The sequence below is a fragment of the Phialemonium atrogriseum genome (assembly GCF_030411735.1).
Source record: "Phialemonium atrogriseum strain 8032-3 unplaced genomic scaffold QBC33scaffold_38, whole genome shotgun sequence".
In the NCBI taxonomy this organism is placed as follows: Eukaryota; Fungi; Ascomycota; class Sordariomycetes; order Cephalothecales; family Cephalothecaceae; genus Phialemonium; species Phialemonium atrogriseum.
Genome location: NW_026848175.1, coordinates 18,216 through 41,812, shown reverse-complemented (window position 1 = coordinate 41,812; position 23,597 = coordinate 18,216). Strand labels below are relative to the sequence as shown.

The following is a 23,597-nucleotide window of genomic DNA, read 5'->3' as shown; positions in this document are numbered from 1 at the left end:
ATTCTTTTCAGAAGTTCTGAAATGGTTTTATTTTTAGATGCTCCTCGTCTATCCTATCTACCAGGAGCCTAGCCCAGGCCAGCGTAGCTTGTCTGCAAAGATGTCTTACCATTCTTTTAGGTCGATCTCTCCGGTGCAACTCCAGTGCTTGAACGTCAACCTGCTATTCTCCACCTCGTCAACGATAGCAACGGCCATGTCTTCATTGTAAATGCCACCCTGAACCGCAACGTCTGCTGTGCCATCCTCGCCGTCAATGTGCAACTCATATTTCCCCGTGCGCACTCCTGACAAGTGCATTAGTTCAGCAGGTTCAACTCAGCGAGGGAAGGTGGTTAACGGTGCCAGGCATACCTTTGTCCCTGAGTAAACCGGGAGGCGATAGGAATGTCCATTGTTTGTCCTTGACTCCTTCCCACATGATCAATGCCATGCGCGACATCGTTATTAGCGATCGTGTATCTTTGTGTGTAAGAAAACCTTTTGCCCAACGGAGGTATAGCAGAGCAAATGGGCGGAGTAGCCAAGAGAACCCTGCATCGGCAAAGTGAGTCATGGAGATATCTTTATGAGGGCTTGGTGTCCTTACCTCCTGGATGTTCTACATTGCTCCTTGCCCATTTGAACGCGCTTATAAATCTGCCCAGGGACTTCGTGCCATGATCGTATGCCCGTACGCGCATATAGTTCAGATGAGCGTCCGGCCAGCGATACCTCGGAGGTGTATTAGATCTTGAAGATAATTATACTTCATCGTAAGGGGGCTTGTCGCTCACCACCAACTATACGCGAAGTCTAGCTCTTCTACAAGCTGCTGCCCGTTTTTGGTATGCAGAGACCCTGCTCCCCCTATCAAAATTTAGTATGGAGGCCGACTTTTTCCCAGCGAAAATTTGAGAAGAGGGAAGAAGCTGAGATTTACCAATTACAATGATCTGCCCTTCATGGGACGATTCGAGAAGGGCCATTTTGATCTTTCCATGACCTTCCACACCCGTCTCATAGACCTTGGACAGATCCGCCAGAGGCGGCGCGTATGCGGAAACAATAGCGTCGAAGCCCGCGGAAAATACTTTGGACAGTTTCTTCGTATCCTGGATATCCACTGGCACAGAGGAATAGCCACTGTTGCTTTTCCAGTCCTCTGGAGGATTGCGAGAGATGCCGACGACTGTGTGACCGCGTGACAAGAGTTCGTCCACTACGCAGCTGCCACATTGGCCTGCGGGTCCCAGCACTGCGACTTTGAGCGGGGTTGCAGTAGCCATGCTGTCGTCCGGGACACCAGTAAAATATAGGGTAATCACAAGAAGTTCTCAAGTGCAACAAAGTTTACATAAACAAGGCCAGAACAGTTGGCCGGAACAGTTGTGTAGTTATATGTAGTAGTCGGAGTGCTTGGCAGCTGCTCATTCAGGTGTTTCGACACGTAAGCAAGAACGCTGACAGCGAGTTTACCTGAGGGCCAACTCACCGTTCACCAGCGATGCACACCACAAAGGAGATTGCTAAGTGGCCACCCACCGGGCTACAGGAGTCGCCGCATGCCCGCTTGACATTCCATCTCGATTATAGCAGTGCGGAGCCGAATCCTGTTTCGGCTCCGCGTATTGCACCCTTGAATCATGGCCAATAGGGTCGCCTCGGCTCCGCAGTGGGGCCGACAGGCTAGACTTCCAACTTCGGCACACCCGCCAACCAACCTGTCGCGAGTGAGAATGCCTGAAGCGGATCGGGGAGAGCTTTTTCGGCCTCCCCGCAGAGACTTGCCCACTGCCAGCAGGGTGAGTTTATCCGCCAAAGGCGACTTAAGCGCATGAAGCACAAGTGATAATAAAACCAGCTTCCAAGCAGGCCCAACAACGATAGCAGTAACTGGCAAAATCAATCCTGTTAGCCTTATAAAAATCTTTTCCAAATGACAGGCCCAAGGGAACACGTCTTGCTTACGTTGGGAGAGCTGGAGAAAGCCAGGAGGTTGGGGACATGGACAAAGGGTTGAGTCGTGTTGCTTCCTTTCTGCGCAAGGTGTATGCTGACGTTCAGAGGAAGCAAATGACCCTTCCCTCAGGGGCTGTGGCGAGCCCAGCCCAAGAACCGAAACGCGAAACAACATGATCATTGACATCGATGTGGCGATCGAGACACGGGATGGAACCACGTTGCGCGCCAACATCTACCGTCCTGAGCAACAGGGGAGCGCCAGGTTGCCAGTGATTTTCAATTACACCGCATACGGCAAGGATGGTGCTATTGATATGGCCACCTTCCCTCCTCAATCTGGAATTGACGAGTCGAGAATGACCCCGGACTACCAGTTTGAGTCAACGGACTGCCAGTGGTGGTGCCCCAGGGGTTACGTCTGTGCCACGGTTGATGTTCGAGGATCGTTCAAATCCGACGGCGACAAGAGTTATTATTCCCGCGACGTCGGTCTCGATGGTGAGGTCTCCCGTCTTGTCAGAACTCTTGCCATTGCTACGGAGTTGACTAACAAGCTGCACACCTACAGGATATGACGTCGTCGAGTGGCTTGGTGCGCAAGAGTGGAGCAACGGCAAAGTGGGAATGTACGGCGCCAGTGGTTTTGCCATGGTGCAATGGTTGGTTGCCGCTGAACGACCCCCGGCCCTGGCTGTGAGTATATGATGCCTCCACGAGTTTGGATGTGCTGCTTATCATGGGCGGTTTGCTCCATAGGCTATTATGCCCTTCGATGGCATGACAGACCTCTACCGTGAAATGGCTCACAAGGGAGGAATTCCAGAAACTCAGTTCACTATGGTGTAAGCAAAACTAGGATCTACGCTCTTCTCCAGGTGCGGAGCTTATGTGACTAACCCGTGCCTCAGGTACCCGCATCTCTTCAACTGGGGAAAGGGCCTCGTCGAAGATTCCCAAGCCGTCGCGGAACAACACCCATTTTTCGACGAATATTGGCAGAGCAAAATCCCTCGGTTGGACAACATTGTGTGCCCCGCGTACGTTGCTTGCAGCTGGGGGGACCATGGCATTCACACCCGCGGTACATTGCATGGGTGGCGTACCCTGAGTTCCAAGGACAAATATCTCGAGATCCATCCATACCAGAAGTAGGTTGCCACTGCACTTGTCCTCTAGATCCCATCACCATCACCGTACCTCCAGGCTGACCAAACTAATCAGGTGGGAATATGCGATGACGGAGGAGTCCCTCAAACGCCAACTAGCCTTTTTCGACACCTACCTCGCAGGAAAGGATACCGAAGTCAGGTACTGGCCAAAAGTCCGATTTGCCATGCGAGAGCGCTTCTATGTGAGCGAGTGGCGGTACACCTCCAGCTTCCCATTTCCAAACACCGAGTACACTCGTTTTTACCCGCACCCGTCGGGTGGGCTATCCTCCCTTGCTCAGCCAGAAGCCCATTCCATGTCCTATGATGCGAGAGAGGGCGCTGCCGTATTCGAGTTGCCAATGCTCCAGTCGTTCGAGTTCGCCGGTTATGCCAAACTCAGGCTGTGGGTGGAAGCGCAAGGGAACGATAATATGGACCTCTTCATTACTCTGCGGAAGGTCGATGCAGCTGGAAATGAGGTCTGTTTTCCATGGCTGACCATCAACGACAACGGACCTATTGCCTTCGGCTTCCTGAGAGCCTCGCGTCGCGAGCTTGATTCAACCAAATCCACAGAGTACCGACCATATCATTCGCATTCTCGAGATTTGCTGTTGCAGCCTGGCGAGATAGTCCCCCTGGATATCGAGATCCTCCCAACGTCGTGCCGGTTCCGACCCGGCGACAGGCTTCAAGTCCACATCTGCGGCCACGATTACAAGGAGTATCCCCCGTTCATCCCCGTATCACGTCACACCAATACCGTCAACAAGGGCACCCACGTCATTCATTTCGGCGGAAACTATGACAGCCATCTGATCCTACCGGTGATTCCGCCTGTTCCGGGCTCCATACTTCGGAACCCCACGACAGTGAAGCTGGTAATGGCCGGCAAGAGAGTCAAAGGATGGCCCGATGAGAAGTTTATCCAAGAGTACCAAGTGGTGCATGCGGACATGACTCGGCAAGCGGCCCAATTCGATCCACTTCTCCTAGGCTACCGGCAAGTCCTGGCAGTCCCTAAACCAATGCACACATACTTTGGCAAAGACGCCGGTGACTGGGATTGTATTTCCCAGTTGTCGTGGTCGAGCATGACTGCCCTCAGTTCGCACCTGAAGGCACCGGAATATCAAGCTCACGCTGGTAAACATGTCTTCACTGAGCCACAGACTTTGGGATCTGTTTGCCAGGCCGTGGGGGAAATCATGCTCGATCCGGTCACCTACGAAAAACGAAAACCCGGCTTCATGGTGTTTGCTTACCTGTCAAAGCAAACGGCCGGCATCCGCGAGCAGGTACCGGAGAAAGACCTCGAGGAGAGACTGGCAACGGTAGCCAAGGCCGCTGCTGGAACAGACCTCCTCCGCTACGTCATCAACCGAGATATATCCCCTTCGGACCCAACAGATTTCTTCAGAGGGACCCCCTTCATGCAAGGCCGGTGGGGGGAGACTGGCGCGACAGAGCAATATTGGTTCGCCAATGCAGCAGCTGCTTCTACCTTCTTCGCCGACGGAGATCGCAAAGAGGCCTTAGTGGAGTTGCCAACCTCACTCAGTGGTGAAAGCTCCCTTTTCATTGCCGGAAAAGAATCAGTTGTATTTAGTAAACGACGGAACTTCTGAGGAGCGGCCGGGGCCCCGCGCGAGTCCATAAGACTTGTCGGAATGGGTAACCAAACATGACCATTCCAAAGTAAAGCCTGCCACCGTGAACCATGACACCGGGTGACGACTGAGGCAATAGACTCAGTAAGGAAATGGAGAATGAGAAAAGCTGCATACCCGCTGCGCTGCTCCATTGTACAGTCAAACAGGTTCTGGAGTGTCCCGAGCTTCGTACCGCCTCAGCTCGTGATAGAGTTTCAACGACTCGCCCAAAAGCCCGCTGATCTGCCACGGGGAGGGGGAGCACAAAATCCGCGCCCCTTCGTGAACAAGCCGTGCAACTCCGTCTCGGCCTAGAATATTGCCGACCCCAGCCAAATATGGACGCAATCGGGAACCGCCCCGCATCCACAATTGGACGTCGCTTTTGTTAAGTGCTTTGTCAAGTCGCATAGTCGAGTTCATGCCGCAGTCTCCCGCTTGAGCGGCGGCAAGATTCGGGGTGGAACCTTGGTCGAGTGGGCTGAGCTCACCGTATATCCAGAGCGTTATGCAGGCTATTGTCATTGCAGTAGACTCGTAGTAACCGTTCATTTCAGAGCTGCGGATATGGCTGAACAGTCTCCCAGCGTGGAACGCGGCTAGGCGAGCCTCTTCGCCGCATTGCCTGACCCATAGCCCGAGACGGTTTTGGGATTTTAAGATGTCGAAGCTGGTGACCCGCCAACCAGTGTAACAGAAAAGCTCCCGCAGCGGTACGCTCAGAAGGATGCATATGGCGTGGTAATGATGTAGTAGGAGGGCCTTCAGGCACGGTCCTTTCGGGATATCGCGCTCGTCCGGACACAAGACCTCCAAGCATTCCATGGCCTGCTGAGCACCAGGAAGAGCTGGAGATATTGACCTGCGGCGCTTGGAACTACCTCCCCCGTCCGCCGTGCTGTCTGCGGAGGCGTGCATGACAGTTATCCTTCGAGACTGCAGAGCGTCCATGAATACGCCCATGGTCAACAGCAAAGCCGAAAACTCCCCTATACCTTGTCGAAGGGTTTTGTTTTTGTAAAGATGCGAAAGCTCCCGCTGTATATTCATGGGGCGGTGGTTGCCTAAAGAACACGATCGACCGATTAGTCACAAAGAGCATAGTGGTTGCTTCTTCTTTTAGGTGTGTACGAACCATTTTTGTCCATCTGCTCCTTCCAGGATGCCGCTGTAGGCGCGTCCCATAAGCTTTCCTGGCTAGGCAGCCGAACCCGCAGCAGGTCAGTGACAACCTGTGGCGGCAAGTCAAGAAATAGAGCATATTGACTGTCAAGGAGCTAATTATGGCATGGGAACGGTCAGCAAGCGTGGACGAGCCTTGAGGAGCACTAGCTTTGTGATATGCTACTTCGAAGAGAATTAAGAGTAAACCTTACCCACGCCGAGTATGCGAGGCGTCGCATGCTCTCCCTTCTCACGAAGGACCTCCAGGCATCTTGCGGGGACTGCTCCGCGCTTGTCTGACCCGGCTGGTCTGGAGATTCAGTGAAGCAGTTCACTTTCCGGCAAAGTGTCACTACCAAACTCCTGTTGGATTGTGCGTATTCCGAAAGTCGCATGTCGCCCGAGTGTTGCATCCCAATGTCACTCAGCAAGACTGCTTGGGCCAGCCATGGTTGGCATGTCGATCCATACTCCCGCTCGACCTACTCCGCATGGCGTGATCAGCAGCGCTCCTCGGCAGCGTTGGAGGGTAATTAGCGATGCTTCAATGCCGGGGCCCTTGACGCACCGTGAACAGAATAGCACGACGTAGGAATTCCTGAAGTAGATTTCCGCTATCCGCGGCGCCGGGGACCTGCGAAAAGCGACACCCTGTCGCCGTGACGGCAAGAAGCAGCACCCAATGTTCCTTGCCTGGGTCATAAGTTGGTTGATGGAGCAAGGGAAAGATTGGATGAAATGCTTCGAAATAGAGCTGGATAAAGGCGTTGAGTGCCGTGAGTGACGGAAACTCGCCGTTTGCGAATGGGACATGATAGCCGTTATCCGCATTCAGCCTCTCAAAGTTGCCGAGAAGCCGATTGTACGCCACTTGAGGTAATGATTTTACGTGCCCGAAATCTTCTGGTTTCCAAATGTCCTCGCCGCTCTCTCTCACGCTGAGCAAAGGAGGGAAGAAACCCGGAAGAGGAGAACCGTCGCCATGTTGGGACTCGCTGGCCGCGCAAAACATCGGGCCACGTAGAGTAGCGGTTCTGTCATGTCCAACACGAGGAGAGTTGCGTCGGCGCCCTGCTGTAGTCCGCAAGCAGTCGTCAAACTTCATTATTTGGCCTTCTTGGGGCTCTGGACTATGTCTTGAACCAAGGAAGCTCGGGGAAGGGGCTTCTGCATCAGAAAGCTCCGGATCAGAAAGTGTCTCGGAAGATGTCAGCTCGGTCTCCTTGGTAAGCCACAAATGGGGGGAGTCTAGCCCCGGCAATTGCCAATCCACACAGGGCCCTTGAGAGGATGAAATGAGATGCTGCGGAGCGTTCCAACGGGTCGCGCCTCCTGTATTGGTACACAGGGGAACTAGTTCCGAGAATAGGAGTTCAAGTGCTGACTGTTGCTGCCCATCATTGTTTAGCTGCGTGCCGTCTAGGAGTTCAAAGTCTCCCGGGCCGAAGGAAGGAGAATGACGCTGCATATGCGACGGAGCAATCGAAGAAGACAATCCTGCTGGTTCTGAGATTCTCATATCCCAAAGGGAATGGGAGGATGGCTCGAGTGAAGGTGGAGAAATTAGTGACGAGATGTCGGCAGGGGAAGTTTGTTGGGCAGAGACCTGCGATGTGACCGAAGACTGTGCTGCAGAGACCAAAATCCCGTCGTCATTCTGCTCCTTCTGCCCCGTATAATTGCTTTGGTCGAGGGCGTCCGTTTGCTATTTACGGGTCAGACAAAAGAGCCGGCAAATAACGCCGCAAATACTAAAAGGACTTACTTGTGCGGGACCTGGGTTCGAGTAGACGCATTGGACATCTTTTGAGTGGCAGCGCGCACAAGGTCTCTTGCCATCACATCGTTGTTTTGAGGCTGAGCAACTCCGACAGGCATGCTTTATTCTCCTTGCCGACCGCATCTTCCCTGGCAAGGTTGCATGCATGGGGGAGTCAAGCTCGTGGATCGCCACGTGCCTTTGCAGTGTATCTCTGCAATCGAGCGAAACAAGGGGTTAGCCAGTGACTATTATTCCCGGGCATGTGTGAAAGATTCGAGCTTGGATGAGAGTCAAATTTGGTTGAAACCGAAGGCACATTTCATAAAGGCGAGGTTACCTGCGCGGGAAGCTCGAATTGCAATGGGGGCAGGCAAACGGCTTCTGGCCCAAGTGGCGTAGTCTGTGGCGGGAAAGATGCTCGGCGCGCCGGAACGTTGCACCGCAAGTGTCGCATAATAGACCGTTTGAAAGGGCTGGAAAACTCATGTCGTCAGGGTTTGTCCGTCGGAAAATGCATACCGCGTTGTTTGACCCGGCTCTGTAGAGACGCAAGGCAAGTTGAAAGACGGCGGCCAAAGTTGGGTTCGGCCAGATGACCTTTTGACGCTGCTGCACCCCGCACCACTGGCAGGGCTTAGCACTAAGAAACAAGGCTGTTTCTAGCGGCTATTGAAATCGGCAACGGAGCCCATGTCAGGGGGCCGTGCACGATTGTAAAGGCGGGGAGGACGGTGCAAAACGGTACCTATTTCGCTTGTTCGTGCAGAAGGGGTCAGGTTCAAAATACAAGGGGAGATCAAAGCACGAGGACACCCTGTATTGAGAGTAAGTGTGGGCAACGACGTATCCTCATTGGGCTATATAATATTGAAGCGTACTAAAAAGGAAAGGAAAGAAAGGAAGGATCCCCCCCAGGGGAGTTGTTGAGTAATTATCCCAGATTCCGCGGCCTGTAGCTCTTCGGCTATTCAACTCCGAGTGGGTCAACCCGGCGGAGATCTCCGTGGACCGCCCTCTTATTCCGTATAATTGTTGATACCCTGGGATCACCGACATTCGTACAAGAGCTGCCGGCCATGCGGCCTGCCGTACTCGTCACCGCGAATCCAGTTCAAGGCTCGGAGAAGGGCAGCGACTCGGGGGCTGCACCCGAAGGTCCCGTCGCCTCGGCTTGCTTCGGTAAGCCCGGCACCGACCGGCCTCCTCGCGCAGCCGGGTTTTGACAGACAGCCTCTACGTGATGCTCACTAGACTCTGCGGAGCCGCACACAGCTCGAACTGGCCCGAAGCTGGAGGTGGGGCAATGGCACGCCAAAGCAGGGGTTTCGCGTCGGCCGCAGAAGAAGCTGCGCGGCTCCACCGGGACCCACTGCATACCATCGCCCCGATGCGGGGTTAACTTCCGCCGGAACTTAAGTCGGATTTAACACTGATACAAAGTCTAGGCGCAGTTTCTGGACGATGGACAAACTGACCCGGCGTTCCTATCTCAAGAGTTGCATCATTAATTACCATCCGTCTGCACCGTGTCTCAAATGCCTAGACTGATCACGAAATGACGCCTGACGAGCGCGAGAATGAGGCAGGCATTCCGAGTGACATAGAGTTGGCCTTCGCCAAGTCCGGCCCCAGTCCAGACAATGTCCAAGCGACATCTGGAGAACAAAGAGAAGGGGAGTCGCCCGTAGCGAGGACGGCAACCAACACCTCCATTGCTGAGACGCTCTCGCTCCCTCACGAAATTGCTTTCGTCGGATTAGTTTGCATGGCGCAGCTGACCACACGTTCGTCATGACTACCAAACCGTTGCAAAACCTGGCCCTAATCAATTCGCTTCTTCAGAGGCGGGCCTCGGCCAAGCATTATCGATACTTCACATCATAGGCGACAGCTTTGGTATCACAGACCCTGGACAACTCACGTGGCTCGTGAGTGCGTCCCTGCGGCTCCTATGCAACCCCTCGACCTTCGCATTAAGTCTTTGTCGCGGCAAAAGCTGACCCAGGACGTTGCAGATCGCGGGCTACAGCTTGACTGTGGGCACTTTCATTCTCTTCTCCGGCCGTCTGGGCGACGTCTTTGGATACAAGCGGTTGCTGCTGATCGGGTGGGCCTGGTTTTCCTTGTGGTCGGCAGTGGCGGGCTGCGCCATCTACTCCAACTACGTGCTCTTCATCTTCTCGCGGGTGCTGCAGGGAATCGGCCCGGCCATCTGCTTGCCGAACGGGCTCGCAATCCTCGGGGCGACCTACGCGCCGGGCCGCCGCAAGGCCATGTGCTTCGCCATCTTCGGCGCCATGGCCCCCGCCGGCTTTCTCGTCGGGGCACTCTTCGCTAGCCTGTTTTCCATGGCATTCTGGCCGTGGGCGTTCTGGGCCTTTTCCATCGCCCTGGCCGGCCTGGCGGTAGCCGGCATCTTCATCATCCCAGACCCGCCGCGTAAGTTCGCCGCCGCGATGTCGCTCCGGGGCCGAATGGAGCAGCTCGACATTCCGGGCGCTGTGACCGGCGTCGCTGCGTTGGTGCTGTTCAACTTCGCATGGAATCAGGCGCCCATCGACGGGTGGCAGGCACCCCATGTGATCGTGATGCTGATCCTCGGCGTTCTCCTCGGCGTTGTCTTTTTCATACTCGAAACGCGCTACTCGCCACAGCCCCTAATCCCCTTCGAGATCTTCAGCTCCGACGTGTCCTTTGTGCTGGCGGCGTTGGCGCTAGGATGGAGCTGCTTCGGCGTGTTCGTGTACTACCTCTGGCAGTTCGAGGAGGTGCTGCTGGGCGCCACTCCGCTGCTCGTGACGGCGCGCTTCACTCCTGTTGCCATTTCTGGCACCATGGCGGCCGTCTTCACGGGAATGCTGCTGCACCGCCTCGGCCCTGCCGTGGTGATGACGATGGCGCTTACCTCCTTCACCGTCGGCAGCATCCTGAGCGCCACCGTACCTCAGGATCAGACTTATTGGGCGCAGGTCTTTGTGACGCTGCTGGTCATCTCGTGGGGCATGGACATGAGCTTCCCGGCCGCGACGTTGATCCTGTCCGACGCTATGGCCAAGGAGCACCAAGGCATCGCGGCCAGCCTGGTCAACACCATTGTCAACTACAGCATCTCGCTGGGGCTAGGGCTAGCAGGTACGGTGGAGGTTCACGTCAACAAGGGCGGCAAGACGAGGGCAGATCTGCAGAATGGCTACCATGGCGCGCAATACATGGGCATCGGGCTGGCTGGTCTTGGCACGGTCGTGTGCTGCTGCTTTTTGTTAAAGGAGCATCTCGATGTTAAGTAGTTATTATCTAAAGAGACCCGGGGCATCACAACACAACGGCAAAGGACAGCACCACAACCACAACAAACGACATACATTTAACCCTAAGCATATAGGTAGGCGGAGATGGGTCTAGGTCGACCAGGGAATAGATTTGAGTATCACATCAACGGTGATGTCCTCTTCGGATTCGAGAATTACTAGGCTATCCTTGGCGAGGCACCGCATAGACACACAATATAAGTCCCGCGATCGACGTTCTTCTCAGACAACGGCATAAACCTCTCGACCTTCCCCCTCAAACCCACCTACCCTCCCGTATTTTTTGGGTTTCCAGCTTCCAAGGCTACCGCCTTGCTAATTACTCTAAAATAACGATTGCGTGGTCAAACTTTAACCTTAATATAACCCTTTGATGACAAGGTTATGCTAGCAAAGCTTGGAATTAAAGGTCGGTGTCGAAAGTTTCCGTAGTGCATAGGTTAGACTCAGAATAGAATCTTCGGCTCTCGGCGGTTGGATGATTTACGTCGCAGTGTTTAGGTTTGCAAAAAAAAAAAAAACCTTGTCCAAGCCAGCCGTTACCTATATAAAGGCAGCCAATGTACTGCGTCGACATCCCACCTTAACAACCCAACTTCACTCGAGCAACAATGTCGCTTCTACTCCTGGCAGCTGCCAAGGCAACTCACAACCCTCACTCGGAGGAACGATGCAATCAGACCTCTTGGATTTTGAGGCTTCCCGCTGAACTTGTCACCGAAGTGTTCAAGCATCTCCCGAAGGCATCGGAAATCTGCTTAACCTTCACTTGCCGAGCGTTTTACAACATGTTCTCTCCCAAATTGCCTAACAGGCTGGACCGGTGGACTACACAAGATCTATTTCTTTTGCTCGAGAGAGATCGACCGGACTCCTATTACTGCTTCCATTGCAAAAAGCTTCACCGATGGGACCCGATGTTGCGAGGGTATCAGCTAGGAGACTGGGACGGAGACTGCTTTCGAAGTCATAGTTGGCATGATAAGGAGAGAGACTCGTTTTACATCAGCACAGATCACCAACTTGGCTTCCATGGGTTCCGGGTCATCATGAACAGCCATTTTTACGGACCTGCGCATGGGTTTGCACCTTGGGTTCTAGAGAAGGAGATCCAGAAGACCTGTCCACACACAGGATGCACAATCGACGAGGTTATTCGCACGCGAATCATCGACGGCGAGCTTTTCGTCTCCAAAATCTACAAGATGTCCCACCCCGATGGGGACGCCAAGAAGCTCAGACAGCTTGTCGAACACACCCCTTTGCGCATCTGCAGGCACCTCCAGATCGGACGCTATTGGGGTCGAGGAAACTGTTGGACATCCCGGGGCATTCGCTTTCTGCCGCGTCGGATCCCGGAACTCGAGCGCAGCCGTGGCGGGGGTTACTTCACCGGTTGTTCTGAAGTCGTCCGATCCTGTGGGGTTTGTATGACCGACTGCCAGGTTGACATTTGCGACCAATCAGATGGGGGGCAGTATGGCTGGTCCATAAAGATCGTCGCATGGTCCCAGATCGGAAAGGGCCGCGACCCTTTGGACAGCACATGGTTGGGAATATCACGTCCGGGATACGACTGCCATGCCAGTTGGCGAGCATTTGCGGAAGAACCAGAGTCTACATTGCCGGGCATTGTGAGACATAGGTGGAGCAAGATGGATGACATGTTAGTTGATGTGAAGGGAGAGTTTGCTGACGGATTTGATGATGGCAATGATGAAGGGTTAGCTGTGGACAGGGAGGGAAACCTGATCCTAGAGTGCGACCTACCTGTGTATGATTACTGAAAGATGAAAATATGACATTCCGAATATATTCTTAACCTGTCGGAGGTTTGTCTCTGGAATTTCATGACTTGCCTGCTAGATCTCGATGCAGCAGCAAAAAAACTGGATAATTAGGTGGTCGGTCCTAGGGTCCGAGGCTGCAGACCGGACGTCAACGCTTGACATGCCCAAGCTGAGGGAATTCACCATCTTGCCGGCGAGGAACGCTACTCACACATCCATTTTGCCTTTGGTGGTATTACTTCGGGCTTTGCCTTTGTTCTAGTACCTGAAGGGATTCCCGATTGCCGACATGTCCAAGGTGCTAGCCCTGGGGACGGGGGCCCCCGGCACAGACAGCAACAGCGACCCCGACATGATGTCGTTTGGTAGCACCTGCGTTTCCTACATGAGCGACGTGCCTAGCGAGAGGATAGAAGCCCCATAGTCCCCTCTATGCAACCCCCCTCCCTAATCTTGCTTGGCGTTGCACTGCTAGACAAGCTAAAGTCGGTTCTCGGCTATCGTCCGTCGCCAATTATAACTTCGTCTCACCCGACGACAACACTCCACACAATTGTACTCCACATAGTGTCACTGCTCCACTTCTCCAACCAGGTTAGTGAAATAAGTACATTTACACTCTCTTCTAAACCATCAAGACCATCATCGGTTTGTCCGTCTTTTGACACGATGCTCGAGTGAGATTTCTCTCATGTTTCGCAATCGACCAGACTCAACCAGAACACGACAAGTTACCACTATTGCAGGCCATGGCTTTTAGTTTTTTCCACCAGAGTAAAGGGGACCTCAGAGCCTACTACCTTGGCCTCCTCGTGTGCATTGGTGGATTCCTATTCGGATATGACACGGGAGTCGTGGGTAAGGTCCATCCGTGATACCATCAGCTCGAGAGACATCGGGGGAAGGGGGTCGAGAGACTTTACAAAGGTCAAGAAAGGCTGAATAACTCTAGGCGGCACCATCACCCTCGCCTCGTACCAATCCTCCTTCGGCTACCAGGAAAGCAGCTCCTCCAAGGTCACGCAGGTCAGCTCCCTAGCGGTCGGGTTGCAGCAATGCGGCTCCTTCATCGGCTGTTTCGCCATCTTCCCGCTGGCCTCCCGCCTCGGCCGGCGGCTGTCGATGCAGCTATCGGCTGCCGTGTTCGTCGTGGGGGCGGTCGTGCAGACCGCGAGCACGCACCACCTGTCGAGCTTCTACGTCGGCCGCATCGTCGCCGGCCTGGGCGTCGGCGGCACCTCCGTCCTGGTGCCGCTCTACGCCTCCGAGATGTCGCCCAAGAAGCTCCGCGGGAGGATCGGTAGCGGGTACCAGTTTCTTTTCACCTGGGGCATCTTTGCCAGCTATTGGTACGCAGGGCCGGTCTTTGGCACAGGTTGAGATGAAGCCCAATCGTGAATATCCATTAACTTTGTCTTGTTCTCCCCCCTCCCCAGGGCAAACTACGGCGTAAGCAAAGGCATCGACGCCACATCGGACAAACAATGGCAGATCCCCATCTCGATGCAGATCATACCCGGCGCCCTCCTAGGCCTGGGGATGATGACGATTCCGGAGAGCGCACGCTGGCTAGCCCAGCGCAACCGCTGGGACGAGGCATGGGAGTCGCTCAAGTGGATCCGCGCCTCGGAGGGGCCGGACGTGCGGGACGAGATGGACGAGATCCGGGAGGCCGTTGAGGCTGAGCAGCGGGTTACGCGCGGGTCGCTCAGGGTCGAGCTGCGGCGCAAGGTCACCGTCTTCCGACTGCTGCTGTCCTTTACCGTCATGATGTGCCAGGTGTGCACGGGAGCCAATGCGTTGGCTTACTTCTCGCCTCAGTTCTTCACGCTGGTTGTCGGGGAAGGGACCGAGGCCTTGCTCATCTCTGGTGTCTTTGGAGCCGTCAAGATTATCTCCTGTGGCGCCTTCGTGTTCTTCCTTTCTGAGAGACTCGGACGGAGGCTTGCTTTTTGCGGCGGGGCGATATTCATGTCAGTCTGCTTGTTTTGCGTTGCCATAGTCGTGAAAGTGAAGCCTCCCCCAGGTGGTGGTGTCGTTGACGGTGCAGGTATCGCCGTCGTTGCGTTAATCTACCTGGCCATCATAGCCTACAACATGTCCTGGGGTCCTCTGGGCTGGTGAGTAACTAATTCGGCATGCCTTTGCCCCAGTCTTGAGATTGCTTGGAAGCTAATTAATATTTATCTGTCCGCCGACAGGATCTATATCGCCGAGGTTCTCTCTCCCCAGACAAGGGATCTTGGAGTTGCCATCGCCCTGGGAACTCAGTGGATCTTTAACATCATCTGGTCGGTCGCAACACCGTACATGATTACCAACATCGGATGGGCCACGTTCCTATTTTTTGCGGCAATCAACGCCTTCAGCGCTGTCTTTTCTTGGTTCTTCGTCAAGGAGACGATGGGCAAATCCCTGGAGCAGATGGAGAGGGAATTCAATTCCGAAGCGGCCGACATGTCGTCTCGGACGCATGGAGGGGGTTACGAACTGAAGGAAGGGTCCGAACATGCAGAGCGGGTTTAATACAGCCGTGGGAAATATCATGGGCTGTTTGGGATTTGATCATGCCCGAGCGAGCTGGCAGGCTGAAATCGCATCAACTCTATTCGCTTCTAAGTATTAATTAATTAATTATTGCTTAATTAGGAAGCAAGCACATCTGACTAATTAGTACACAACGCTGAAGTCATCGTCAAATATATCCTGCCTCACGGTCCTCTGGTCGACTCTCTCGTCCCGCTCGTCTTGTCTCTTGGTGACCTCGGACAGAAGAATCGCCGTACGTTCGGCATTCACCGACCCCTTCATACCATGCATCCGGTCCAACACCCACTCTCGCTCCTCGAGGCTGCATTCCAACCCACACATAAATAGAGGCCAAAGCCAGGGGATGCCCGGCGACAGGCCCACAGGAGGAGGCGCAGTCGGACCTGAAGCGCCATCACCAGGTTCCCAACCATCCTGAGACGGTCCCTGCAACCCGGACGCGCAACCCCCATTCTGGTCATCATCCCCCGCTCCTCCCACAATCTGGTTCCTAGCCAACCTCAAAATCTCCTTAATCGCCCTTCTAACCTCCTCAGTAGCCGGGTAATGTATAAACGCCACCCGATGCAGCAATATCCCAATGGCATGAAAATGCGCCACATAAACCGCAAACCCCCGCATGATCCTCCCCGCAACCTGCGGATGCAACACCTCAAGCAACCCGGCCCCATCGGCAAGCACGTCGAGGCCGGCGGGGCGGCGGGCCCACAGGTCGCGCAGCTCCGCGCGCAGGCGCTGGCCCGCGCGGAGGACGTCGAATTCGGCGTCCAGCGTGCCGCGCGGGCGGTGGTGGCGGTCCAGCGAGATGATGCGCGGGATATAGGCCTGGCAGCGCAAGAAGAAGCGGTAGGCCGGGCGGTTGAGCGCGTCGTAGGCTATCTCTGCTGCGGAAGGGGGTTCGTCTGCTGGTGGGGGGGTGTCTAGGACCCGGGCCGGGGGATTCGGCTGGTCTTGTGGGGTGTCGGAGGAGAGATGCACTGAGCGGGAAGGGCCTGGTGAAGGACATTGTCCGGAAGTGGTGTCTGCTATTGTTCCGTTCGGGCTGGGTTGGTTGGCTGGGAGGTCCATGTCTGGAGATGGACGGTCCGTTTCGTTTTCCATGCCTGCGGCGTAGACTGCCTTGTTGTCGATGATTTGGATCCACGACAGGATGTGACTACCGATGCCTGTCCAGGACTTGAGCTTCTCGTTATGTTGCCTTAGGCGTCTGTAGGCTGTTCGTAGATGGGTTGTTGGCCATCGCCTAGGGCCTGCAAGGGGTTGTGCCATGATCTGGGAGGATGATAATTAGCAAAACGCGAACGGGAGGTGACAGTGTTGTGGCATGGAGCTAGTTTACTTCTGCATGCATCAGGAGGAATAGTGTTGCAAAGGCCTGCTTTAACGTCCAATCTTCCACGCGAATACTGGCCATCTCTAGGATCGCCTCCGCCTTGGTAGTCGCGCTCTGATAGTAGCCAAAGGCTTGCTCAACAGAACCTCGGCGCGAGTTTGCTAGGTGGAGCTCAGATACCGCACATATGGCATTGATCAGGTACGAGCAGTCACGGGCCATGCTCATCAAAGACAAATATGCCGATTTCCACTGCGAGTCGATCGGCGCGACGAGGGGGATTGGGTTTGATGTCGCATTGAACTGGGCGAGGAGAGACCGTTGGTGCTCCGTCACGTCAAACGTAGCCAGATCTACGCTTGTAGATGGCCTCTTCCGCGGAGTGTCATCTATCCCCGACTCTCTTAGTGTCGGCATCGGCATCGGTGTTGATGTCGACGACGACGCTGGGGCAGATTGTCGCCTGGATAAGTTGGCAATGGAGGATTGGAAGCGGGACTGTTGAGTCTGACCTGGTGGACCGGTTACATTATTACCTCTCGGGTTGTTGAATCTCGTCGGAGGCCCTTTCCACGGAAGGAGGGGAGATACGAACAAATCCTCCAGGGGTGATAATATCCCGGAGGGGAATGTTGTTTGCCATTGCGCCACATCGGCATCGGGAAAGCCCGAGAGGCCACTCATGCCTCCAATCACTCTATCGAGCTGTACTTGTTGCCCTGGAGATTCTTGCTGTGGCAGGTAATCCCGAGTCGGAGGCGGGTCCAGCTGAGAGAGCGGAGTGATGTCGGATTGCGGTAGCCAAGTAGGTGCCATGAACATGGCCTGCTGGTAGGAGTTGTACTGTGAGCTACTTTCATTGCTCGAAGCAGCTTCTCCTCGATCAGTACCCTCATTATTGCCAGCATCCCCACCACCGAGTTGGCCAGGGTCATAGCCACCCGCCTGACAGATGACTGAAGTCATCCTCGGGCTATTACGCCCGACCCCGTCCACAGATTTTCTCGAGCGTCGGCTTGGAGCTCCTGGTGGAGGGTAGTAGCAGTCTAGGTTGAGTCTACTGCAGTTGCCGCATCGAGTTTGCGCGTGGGAGGCTCCGTTTGGCTGATCGCAGCGGACTTTACGTCTGCGACAGGTCAGGCAACCCAGCTTCGTTCGTGGCCCTGAGCGGCCCGATGCCCGGGATCTTGGCGGGCTGTTAAAGGGATCCATCGGATGGCTGCAACACTCAGAGACTTGGTGACAAGCGATTGTGGGGATTGGGAAGCTAACGGGTCATGGGCGGGTCCGGGGTAGTTTGTGGGGTTGTTTGGTTGTGGGGTTGCGGAGACCGAGATGAGCGAGTTGTCAGTCGGGTGTCGGCCGCGGTGTGATTAGGGAGAGAGATTGCCGAGTGTTGGCGGTGGGCGAGAGGCGATACAAGTAGTCCTCGCCCCGTTCATGATCACCCCCCTGTTTACTTTAAGCGATAACTGGGTTGCAAGCGGGACTCCAAGAATCTGGATTGCGCCGCTAGATGACCCCGCTCCTCCCCAGCTTCAGGTGAGGAGGAGATATGGAGAGAGTACCCGGTTTTCGCGGGGAACTGGGTTAGGTTCCCCATCATGGTACCGCTTTTAGCCTGGTCTCACCATCTCCATCGCGATAGCCGAGTTGCGAAGAACCTATGAGAATCTATTAAGCTCGAGATGCAGAAGAGCCTCCACCTCCGAATGCGGCATCGAAATCAAGTCGAATTACACAATAGTAGTAGACGCGGTATCACGATGTTGATTATTACTTATATTATAGTCCATGTCACGCCTCCTCAGTTGGAACTTCTGATCTAAATAGACACAAACATCTACACAAACTGCATCTACCATATCGATTAACTGAAGTGCAACAGTCATGACTACCAAACGCCCAAACTTTCTCGTCATCGTCGCGGACGACTTGGGCTTCTCCGATGTTGGCTGCTTCGGCGGGGAAATCCGAACCCCAAATATCGACAAACTGGCTTCCCAGGGACATCGATTCACCGAGTTCCACGCGGCGGCGGCATGCTCGCCCACCCGGGCCATGATCATGACCGGGACGGACCACCACATCGCCGGCCTCGGCAACCTGATCGAGTGGACCATGCACAACGGCCAGAACACCACCAAGGGCGGATCTCTGGAGACCGCGCCTCAGCGGGGCATGCCGGGCTACGAGGGGTACCTGAACGAGCGCGTTGCCGCCCTGCCCGAGATCATGAGGGATGGCGGATACCACACCATCATGAGCGGGAAGTGGCATCTGGGACTGACCCCCGACCGATCTCCTCACACGAGGGGATTCAAGCGGTCCTTTGCCCACTTGCCGGCCTGCTCGAACCACTTTGCCTACACCCCCGACTTGAAGGAGGAGCAGCCTCCGCGCTTCCTGGAGGCCACTTCCATCCCGCTGCACATGGAGGACGACCATTACGTGAAGGAACTTCCCGATGGGTGGTACTCGTCAGACGGATATGGCGACATCATGCTCAAGTATCTCGAGGAATGGAAGGGCATCAAGGACAAGGACAAGGAGGGCGATCATCCCTTCTTTGGATACTTCCCTTTCACTGCGCCGCACTGGCCATTACAGGCGCCACAGAAATACATCAAGAACTATCGCGGGTGTGTAATTACTCCTTGTCTCGTCATTCCTCCCGAGACGCTCACCGACCAACGCAGTTGGTCCACCCCTGCTAACTGAGCTTCAGAGTGTACGACGATGGCCCAGATGCGCTACGCCTGCGCCGCCTGGAGCGTCTCAAGAAGATGGGACTAGTCCCGGAAGACGTCAAGCCGCATCCGGTAGTCGCCGAGGATTCCCCCGAGTGGGCGGACATGACGCCGGAGCAGCGCGCCAAGTCTTGCCGGGCGATGGAATGCTTTGCCGGCATGGTTGAGTGCATCGACGCCAACGTGGGCAAGGTTTGTCGCGGCCCCTTTCCTTCTCCCCCGATATAAGTCATGGCGCGCTCTAATTGTGGGCTAACTCCCTTCCTTCTTCATGAAAAAAAGGTGGTGGACTACCTCGAATCGATCGGAGAGATGGACAACACCTTCATCTGCTTCCTCTCCGATAACGGCGCCGAGGGCGCTGCGTACGAGGCATACCCGATTGTGCAGACAACCGTCATGGAGCACCTAAAGCAATACTACGATAACAGCCTCGACAACCTCGGCAACGGCAACAGCTTCATATGGTACGGTCCCCGGTGGGCGCAGGCTTCGACGGCTCCCTCGCGCCTGTACAAGGCCTTCACGACCGAGGGCGGCATCCGAGTCCCCTTCGTGGTGAAGTACCCGAAGCAGTTCGAGCCGATGGCCGGCGGCGAGGCCGCACAGCCCATCACGCACAAGTTCGCGACGGTTATGGACCTCGCACCAACGGTCATCGAGATGGCCGGGCTGACGCACCCGGCTCCGACGTATCAGGGGCGGGAGGTGGTGAGGATGCGCGGCGAGTCGTTCGTCCCCTTCCTGAGGGGCGAGAGGGCGGGCGTGCACGACGCAGAGTTCATCCAGGGATGGGAGACGTGCGGGCGCGCGGCAATCCGCAAGGGCGACTGGAAAGCTGTCTGGATCCCGAAGCCGAAGGGGCCTGACCGGTGGCAGCTGTATGACCTGAGCCGGGACAAGGGCGAGATCGAGGACCTGTCGGGGGAGGAGCCCGAGAGGATGAAGGAGCTGCTGAAGCTGTGGGACGACTACGTTCTCGAGACTGGGATTGTCACGTTGTGTCCCGACCAGGGGAGGTTCGTCGACGCGATGGAGGAGCAGATGACTGAGACGGGCTGGATGGAGTACGAGCACTGGCATAAGGGTGCCCAGCCTGGAGGTCCAAACATGCAGAAGTTCATGACGAAACCCCCCCGGTTCCAGAGAACCGTGAACCAAATTTGAATTGCTCCAGGGGTGTCATTACTCTGTACCACTGTACCGCTGTACCGCTGTACCACTTAGTTGGCGGTTTTCTTTTCTAGACAAAATATATCAACAAATCCTCTTGGAAAAGCAAGCTTTCTAAGATGCCTGCTAAAACTTAACGTGATAATAGTACCTTGATTTTTGCTGCGCTGTCGATGTGGCGCTTGCCGCACGTTCCCGTAACCCTCAAACAGCCCCAAGGCAGCTAATGCTACCTGTACATTCAGGGTCACATGGTGGTGACATGCTGCTGAATCGGATCTTGCGTCTTATAGCATTAAATTCCACTAGGCTCCGTCGCGATCTTAGTTGGTGGATGCTAAGGTACACAGATAGAATCGTCACTGTAAGCTGGATTGGCATGGCTGTGTCACTAAATAATAACCCTGGCGACTCAGAATGTCTCGGGATTATCAAATGCAGACACAGCTCCTGCTTTACCAGATGGAATGAGACGGTAGTTAAGGTAGGCATGATACCGTCGATGCAGCCAAAGGCAAACTCGCAATGCACGCGAGGAGGCTCGTCCTTTTCACTCTCATGGTGCGTCTGTGGCGGGTAAATGTGAACATCTCCCAAAAGTAACCTCCTAAAGGCGCAAACAAGGACCTGGCTCTGCGCCCTGCGACGCTGGTGGCAGTACTCGTGCAGGTCCTACAGTAGTGCGTCCTTGATCAGGTCATGTTGGGTGCGTTTTTACAAGGTAATTTCAGATTTGAGTATCTTGCTTTCCATTTTTAGGTACCTTACTTGCGGTACCTGCATAAATAAACTCTCCAGGACTCTACACTGTCTACCAATTGTCGACAATACATAAGACTTGAACAGTACATGAGAGAGATTCTACAATGGGCGACAAGCAAAAGCCAAGTTCTTTAGTGGCAACATCCAAGAAAGCCAAGAGGGTGGGCGTAGCTTGGCGCAGAACCACGATAAATAAGCTTTCTTCCGCAACAGGCCATTATTAGTTAGTGCGAATAACGAAATAGGGGGCGTATGCGTGTAATCTATCTGGGTATTGTATCTATTGTTACCATCAACTGTTGAAACCAACTGTCGCTCGCCTTCTCGGCTGGGGGTTTTCCCCTACATCCAAATTAGTGCAAATGACTGTTGTGGAAGGGCGTTGTCCCACCAGCCTCTTTTTTTTTTTTTTTTTTTGCTTTACCCGTTGCACCCGAGTAATATCATCTTCACTAACCGGCGTTCGTCAAACCAACAAGAGGCGGGGCTGCATTCCGCATGGCGGGCCCGGACGAAGACGACTTTCTTCACGCCTTGAGAGGTGGGTTTTCCCGCTGTGCCCCCAACCCGCCGCAAAATCCGCCACTACCTGGGTGACCCCCTGTAATCACAGCAATGGTTAACCCCTCTTTTCCCTCGCTCCTCCGTGCCACGGAAACGCCTACGCAAAAACGTACGGAAACACCGACCAATATGGACGCCAAAATGCCTACTAGAGGCAATACAGAAACACCTAATAACGCTTTCACAATCACGCGGGTGACCGTGGCCGACGGCCCCGCCCTCGCGGCGACCAACATCCCCGCCTTCTGGGCCGACGCCCACTGGCGGATTGAGTGGCGCCACCGCGCCCTTGACTACCATATTTCGCAGGTCGCCCTGCGGTACCCGCGCAACCTGCTGCGGAACCGGGCGACGGCGCGGCACCAAAAAGCCGTCGATACCGTCACGGGCAAGATACTGGGGTACGCCCGGTGGTCGATTCCTGTCTCACACTCTACCATCACCACCACTGCCACCACCTCCACCGAAAACAGCACCGAAGACGCCTCCACCGACAACGAGGGTAACGGCACGCCCGCCTGGCCCGAGGCTCTCGTCCCCGCCGTGTCAGCAGACGAGGAGGCCGAGATATCCCGTGTGGCCGACACGGCCGTTTGGGACCCAGACTGCACCTCCGACCCGCTTCTAGATCGGGTGCGCGAGATTGAAAAGGAGGTACTGGGCCGCAAGGCATACATGAGTTCAGTACCCTCACTCTCACATCTTACACTTACCCAAACATGGACTGCAGGCATAATTAATCATCTGCAGTAACTGCGTCCAAGTAAAGAAAAGTAATTACCGAGTGAATGCTTACGTTAATAAATAGTGCTCGATTACCTCGCTGTTCATCCGACGCAGCAGCGGCGGGGCGTCGCCACCGCTCTCGTCCGCAGCGGGATGCGGCAGGCGGAGAAGTTGGGTCTCGACATCTTCGTCCACGCTATGAAACCCGGCGTGCCAGTGTACCAGCGGCTGGGGTTCCGGATGGAGCGCGAGCTCATCCAGGACGACTCGCAGTACGGGGGTCCCGGCCTATTTGGCGACTATTTTCTCATTTACGAACAGCCTGACAAGCCCGGCAACTAACACCAAATTGTCAGCTCAGCAAATATACAGCAATTATGTTTCTATTTCACACAAATGCATCGCTTGGCGAGGGGGACGGAAGAACGAAAGGCGAGGCCTCGGCTACACCAGGCCAGTCTGCATGGTCATGTTTCCCGAGCCCAAGGGGGATCTTTCACCCTCGTGCCGCAGGTCTATTAGATTCTCCCCAAACACCGTCTCACCCATTAACCCCACGCGGTTAAACAACAATCTGGTACCCCTGGCTCAGGTACCACTCTGATTTTTCTTGGTCAGCAAGTTCGGGTACGCACGCCCGCACCGATAAAGGGCCTAGTAGGTCGCGGCAGCGTAGACGCAAGTATCACCGACGAAGTGTCAGCTAATTACCTAATCCGACGTTGTTGCCAAGTTCGACAATATCAGACCATCAGAGCTCAGCTGAGTGCCAAGGATCGGTGCTCGGCAGTCGGTCTTTGTCCTTGTTTGGGCCGTTTATGTGCACGGACATCCCTAATAGGGAAGCCGAGTGGGGAGATCCCGAGCAACTGACCAATCAATTGCCCGCCGCAGGCCAACGACGTGTGTATACAACGCTGGCCATCCAGTCTCAGGGGTTAACGGCACGGCCTTCGGCCCATGGCAAT

The 23,597-nt window shown here is 55.0% G+C and overlaps 10 protein-coding genes across 10 annotated transcripts; 6 read left to right on the top strand and 4 right to left on the bottom strand.

Annotated features, from left to right (window-relative positions):
• Positions 1-43: 43 nt before the first annotated feature.
• Positions 44-804, bottom strand: QBC33DRAFT_256276 (uncharacterized protein). The gene is made up of 4 exons (XM_060423060.1): positions 777-804; positions 590-714; positions 355-534; positions 44-287 (listed from the first exon to the last, which is right to left on the bottom strand). Exons 2-4 carry the CDS (start codon positions 681-683, stop codon positions 106-108), a joined length of 456 nt encoding a protein of 151 aa, XP_060278896.1. The 5' UTR covers positions 684-714; positions 777-804; the 3' UTR covers positions 44-105.
• On the bottom strand, positions 805-1,281 carry QBC33DRAFT_623441 (NADH(P)-binding-domain-containing protein; the record flags this gene model as incomplete). Its single annotated transcript, XM_060432894.1, has 2 exons — positions 923-1,281; positions 805-849 (listed from the first exon to the last, which is right to left on the bottom strand). Coding segments are annotated over exons 1-2 (390 nt in total), but the record flags the coding sequence as incomplete, so codon positions are not given.
• A 454-nt stretch (positions 1,282-1,735) lies between these two features.
• Positions 1,736-4,723, top strand: QBC33DRAFT_500562 (Alpha/Beta hydrolase protein; the record flags this gene model as incomplete). The annotated part of the gene is made up of 6 exons (XM_060425674.1): positions 1,736-1,997; positions 2,053-2,442; positions 2,513-2,637; positions 2,701-2,786; positions 2,853-3,092; positions 3,166-4,723. The coding sequence occupies exons 1-6, from the start codon at positions 1,919-1,921 to the stop codon at positions 4,721-4,723; spliced, it is 2,478 nt and encodes an 825-aa protein (XP_060278894.1). The 5' UTR covers positions 1,736-1,918.
• Positions 4,724-4,814: 91 nt separating this feature from the next.
• Positions 4,815-8,226, bottom strand: QBC33DRAFT_256264 (fungal-specific transcription factor domain-containing protein). The gene is made up of 6 exons (XM_060423059.1): positions 8,011-8,226; positions 7,677-7,884; positions 6,480-7,616; positions 6,124-6,393; positions 5,883-6,024; positions 4,815-5,811 (listed from the first exon to the last, which is right to left on the bottom strand). The coding sequence occupies exons 1-6, from the start codon at positions 8,157-8,159 to the stop codon at positions 4,907-4,909; spliced, it is 2,811 nt and encodes a 936-aa protein (XP_060278893.1). The 5' UTR covers positions 8,160-8,226; the 3' UTR covers positions 4,815-4,906.
• An 888-nt stretch (positions 8,227-9,114) lies between these two features.
• Positions 9,115-11,146, top strand: QBC33DRAFT_551277 (major facilitator superfamily-domain-containing protein; the record flags this gene model as incomplete). Its single annotated transcript, XM_060429157.1, has 3 exons — positions 9,115-9,457; positions 9,516-9,601; positions 9,689-11,146. Coding segments are annotated over exons 1-3 (1,583 nt in total), but the record flags the coding sequence as incomplete, so codon positions are not given.
• Positions 11,147-11,581: 435 nt separating this feature from the next.
• On the top strand, positions 11,582-12,790 carry QBC33DRAFT_551276 (uncharacterized protein). Its single transcript, XM_060429156.1, has one exon. It carries the CDS (start codon positions 11,593-11,595, stop codon positions 12,766-12,768), a length of 1,176 nt encoding a protein of 391 aa, XP_060278891.1. The 5' UTR covers positions 11,582-11,592; the 3' UTR covers positions 12,769-12,790.
• Positions 12,791-13,060: 270 nt separating this feature from the next.
• On the top strand, positions 13,061-15,297 carry QBC33DRAFT_563484 (general substrate transporter; the record flags this gene model as incomplete). The annotated part of the gene is made up of 4 exons (XM_060430290.1): positions 13,061-13,136; positions 13,724-14,120; positions 14,208-14,891; positions 14,973-15,297. The coding sequence occupies 4 exons, from the start codon at positions 13,061-13,063 to the stop codon at positions 15,295-15,297; spliced, it is 1,482 nt and encodes a 493-aa protein (XP_060278890.1).
• Positions 15,298-15,431: 134 nt separating this feature from the next.
• On the bottom strand, positions 15,432-17,541 carry QBC33DRAFT_573956 (uncharacterized protein). The gene is made up of 2 exons (XM_060430727.1): positions 16,661-17,541; positions 15,432-16,593 (listed from the first exon to the last, which is right to left on the bottom strand). The coding sequence occupies exons 1-2, from the start codon at positions 17,474-17,476 to the stop codon at positions 15,442-15,444; spliced, it is 1,968 nt and encodes a 655-aa protein (XP_060278889.1). The 5' UTR covers positions 17,477-17,541; the 3' UTR covers positions 15,432-15,441.
• Positions 17,542-18,544: 1,003 nt separating this feature from the next.
• Positions 18,545-20,571, top strand: QBC33DRAFT_460876 (alkaline-phosphatase-like protein; the record flags this gene model as incomplete). The annotated part of the gene is made up of 3 exons (XM_060425011.1): positions 18,545-19,298; positions 19,385-19,596; positions 19,687-20,571. The coding sequence occupies 3 exons, from the start codon at positions 18,545-18,547 to the stop codon at positions 20,569-20,571; spliced, it is 1,851 nt and encodes a 616-aa protein (XP_060278888.1).
• A 1,266-nt stretch (positions 20,572-21,837) lies between these two features.
• On the top strand, positions 21,838-22,971 carry QBC33DRAFT_519260 (uncharacterized protein; the record flags this gene model as incomplete). Its single annotated transcript, XM_060426283.1, has 3 exons — positions 21,838-21,880; positions 22,067-22,582; positions 22,712-22,971. 3 exons carry the CDS (start codon positions 21,838-21,840, stop codon positions 22,969-22,971), a joined length of 819 nt encoding a protein of 272 aa, XP_060278887.1.
• Positions 22,972-23,597: the final 626 nt, after the last annotated feature.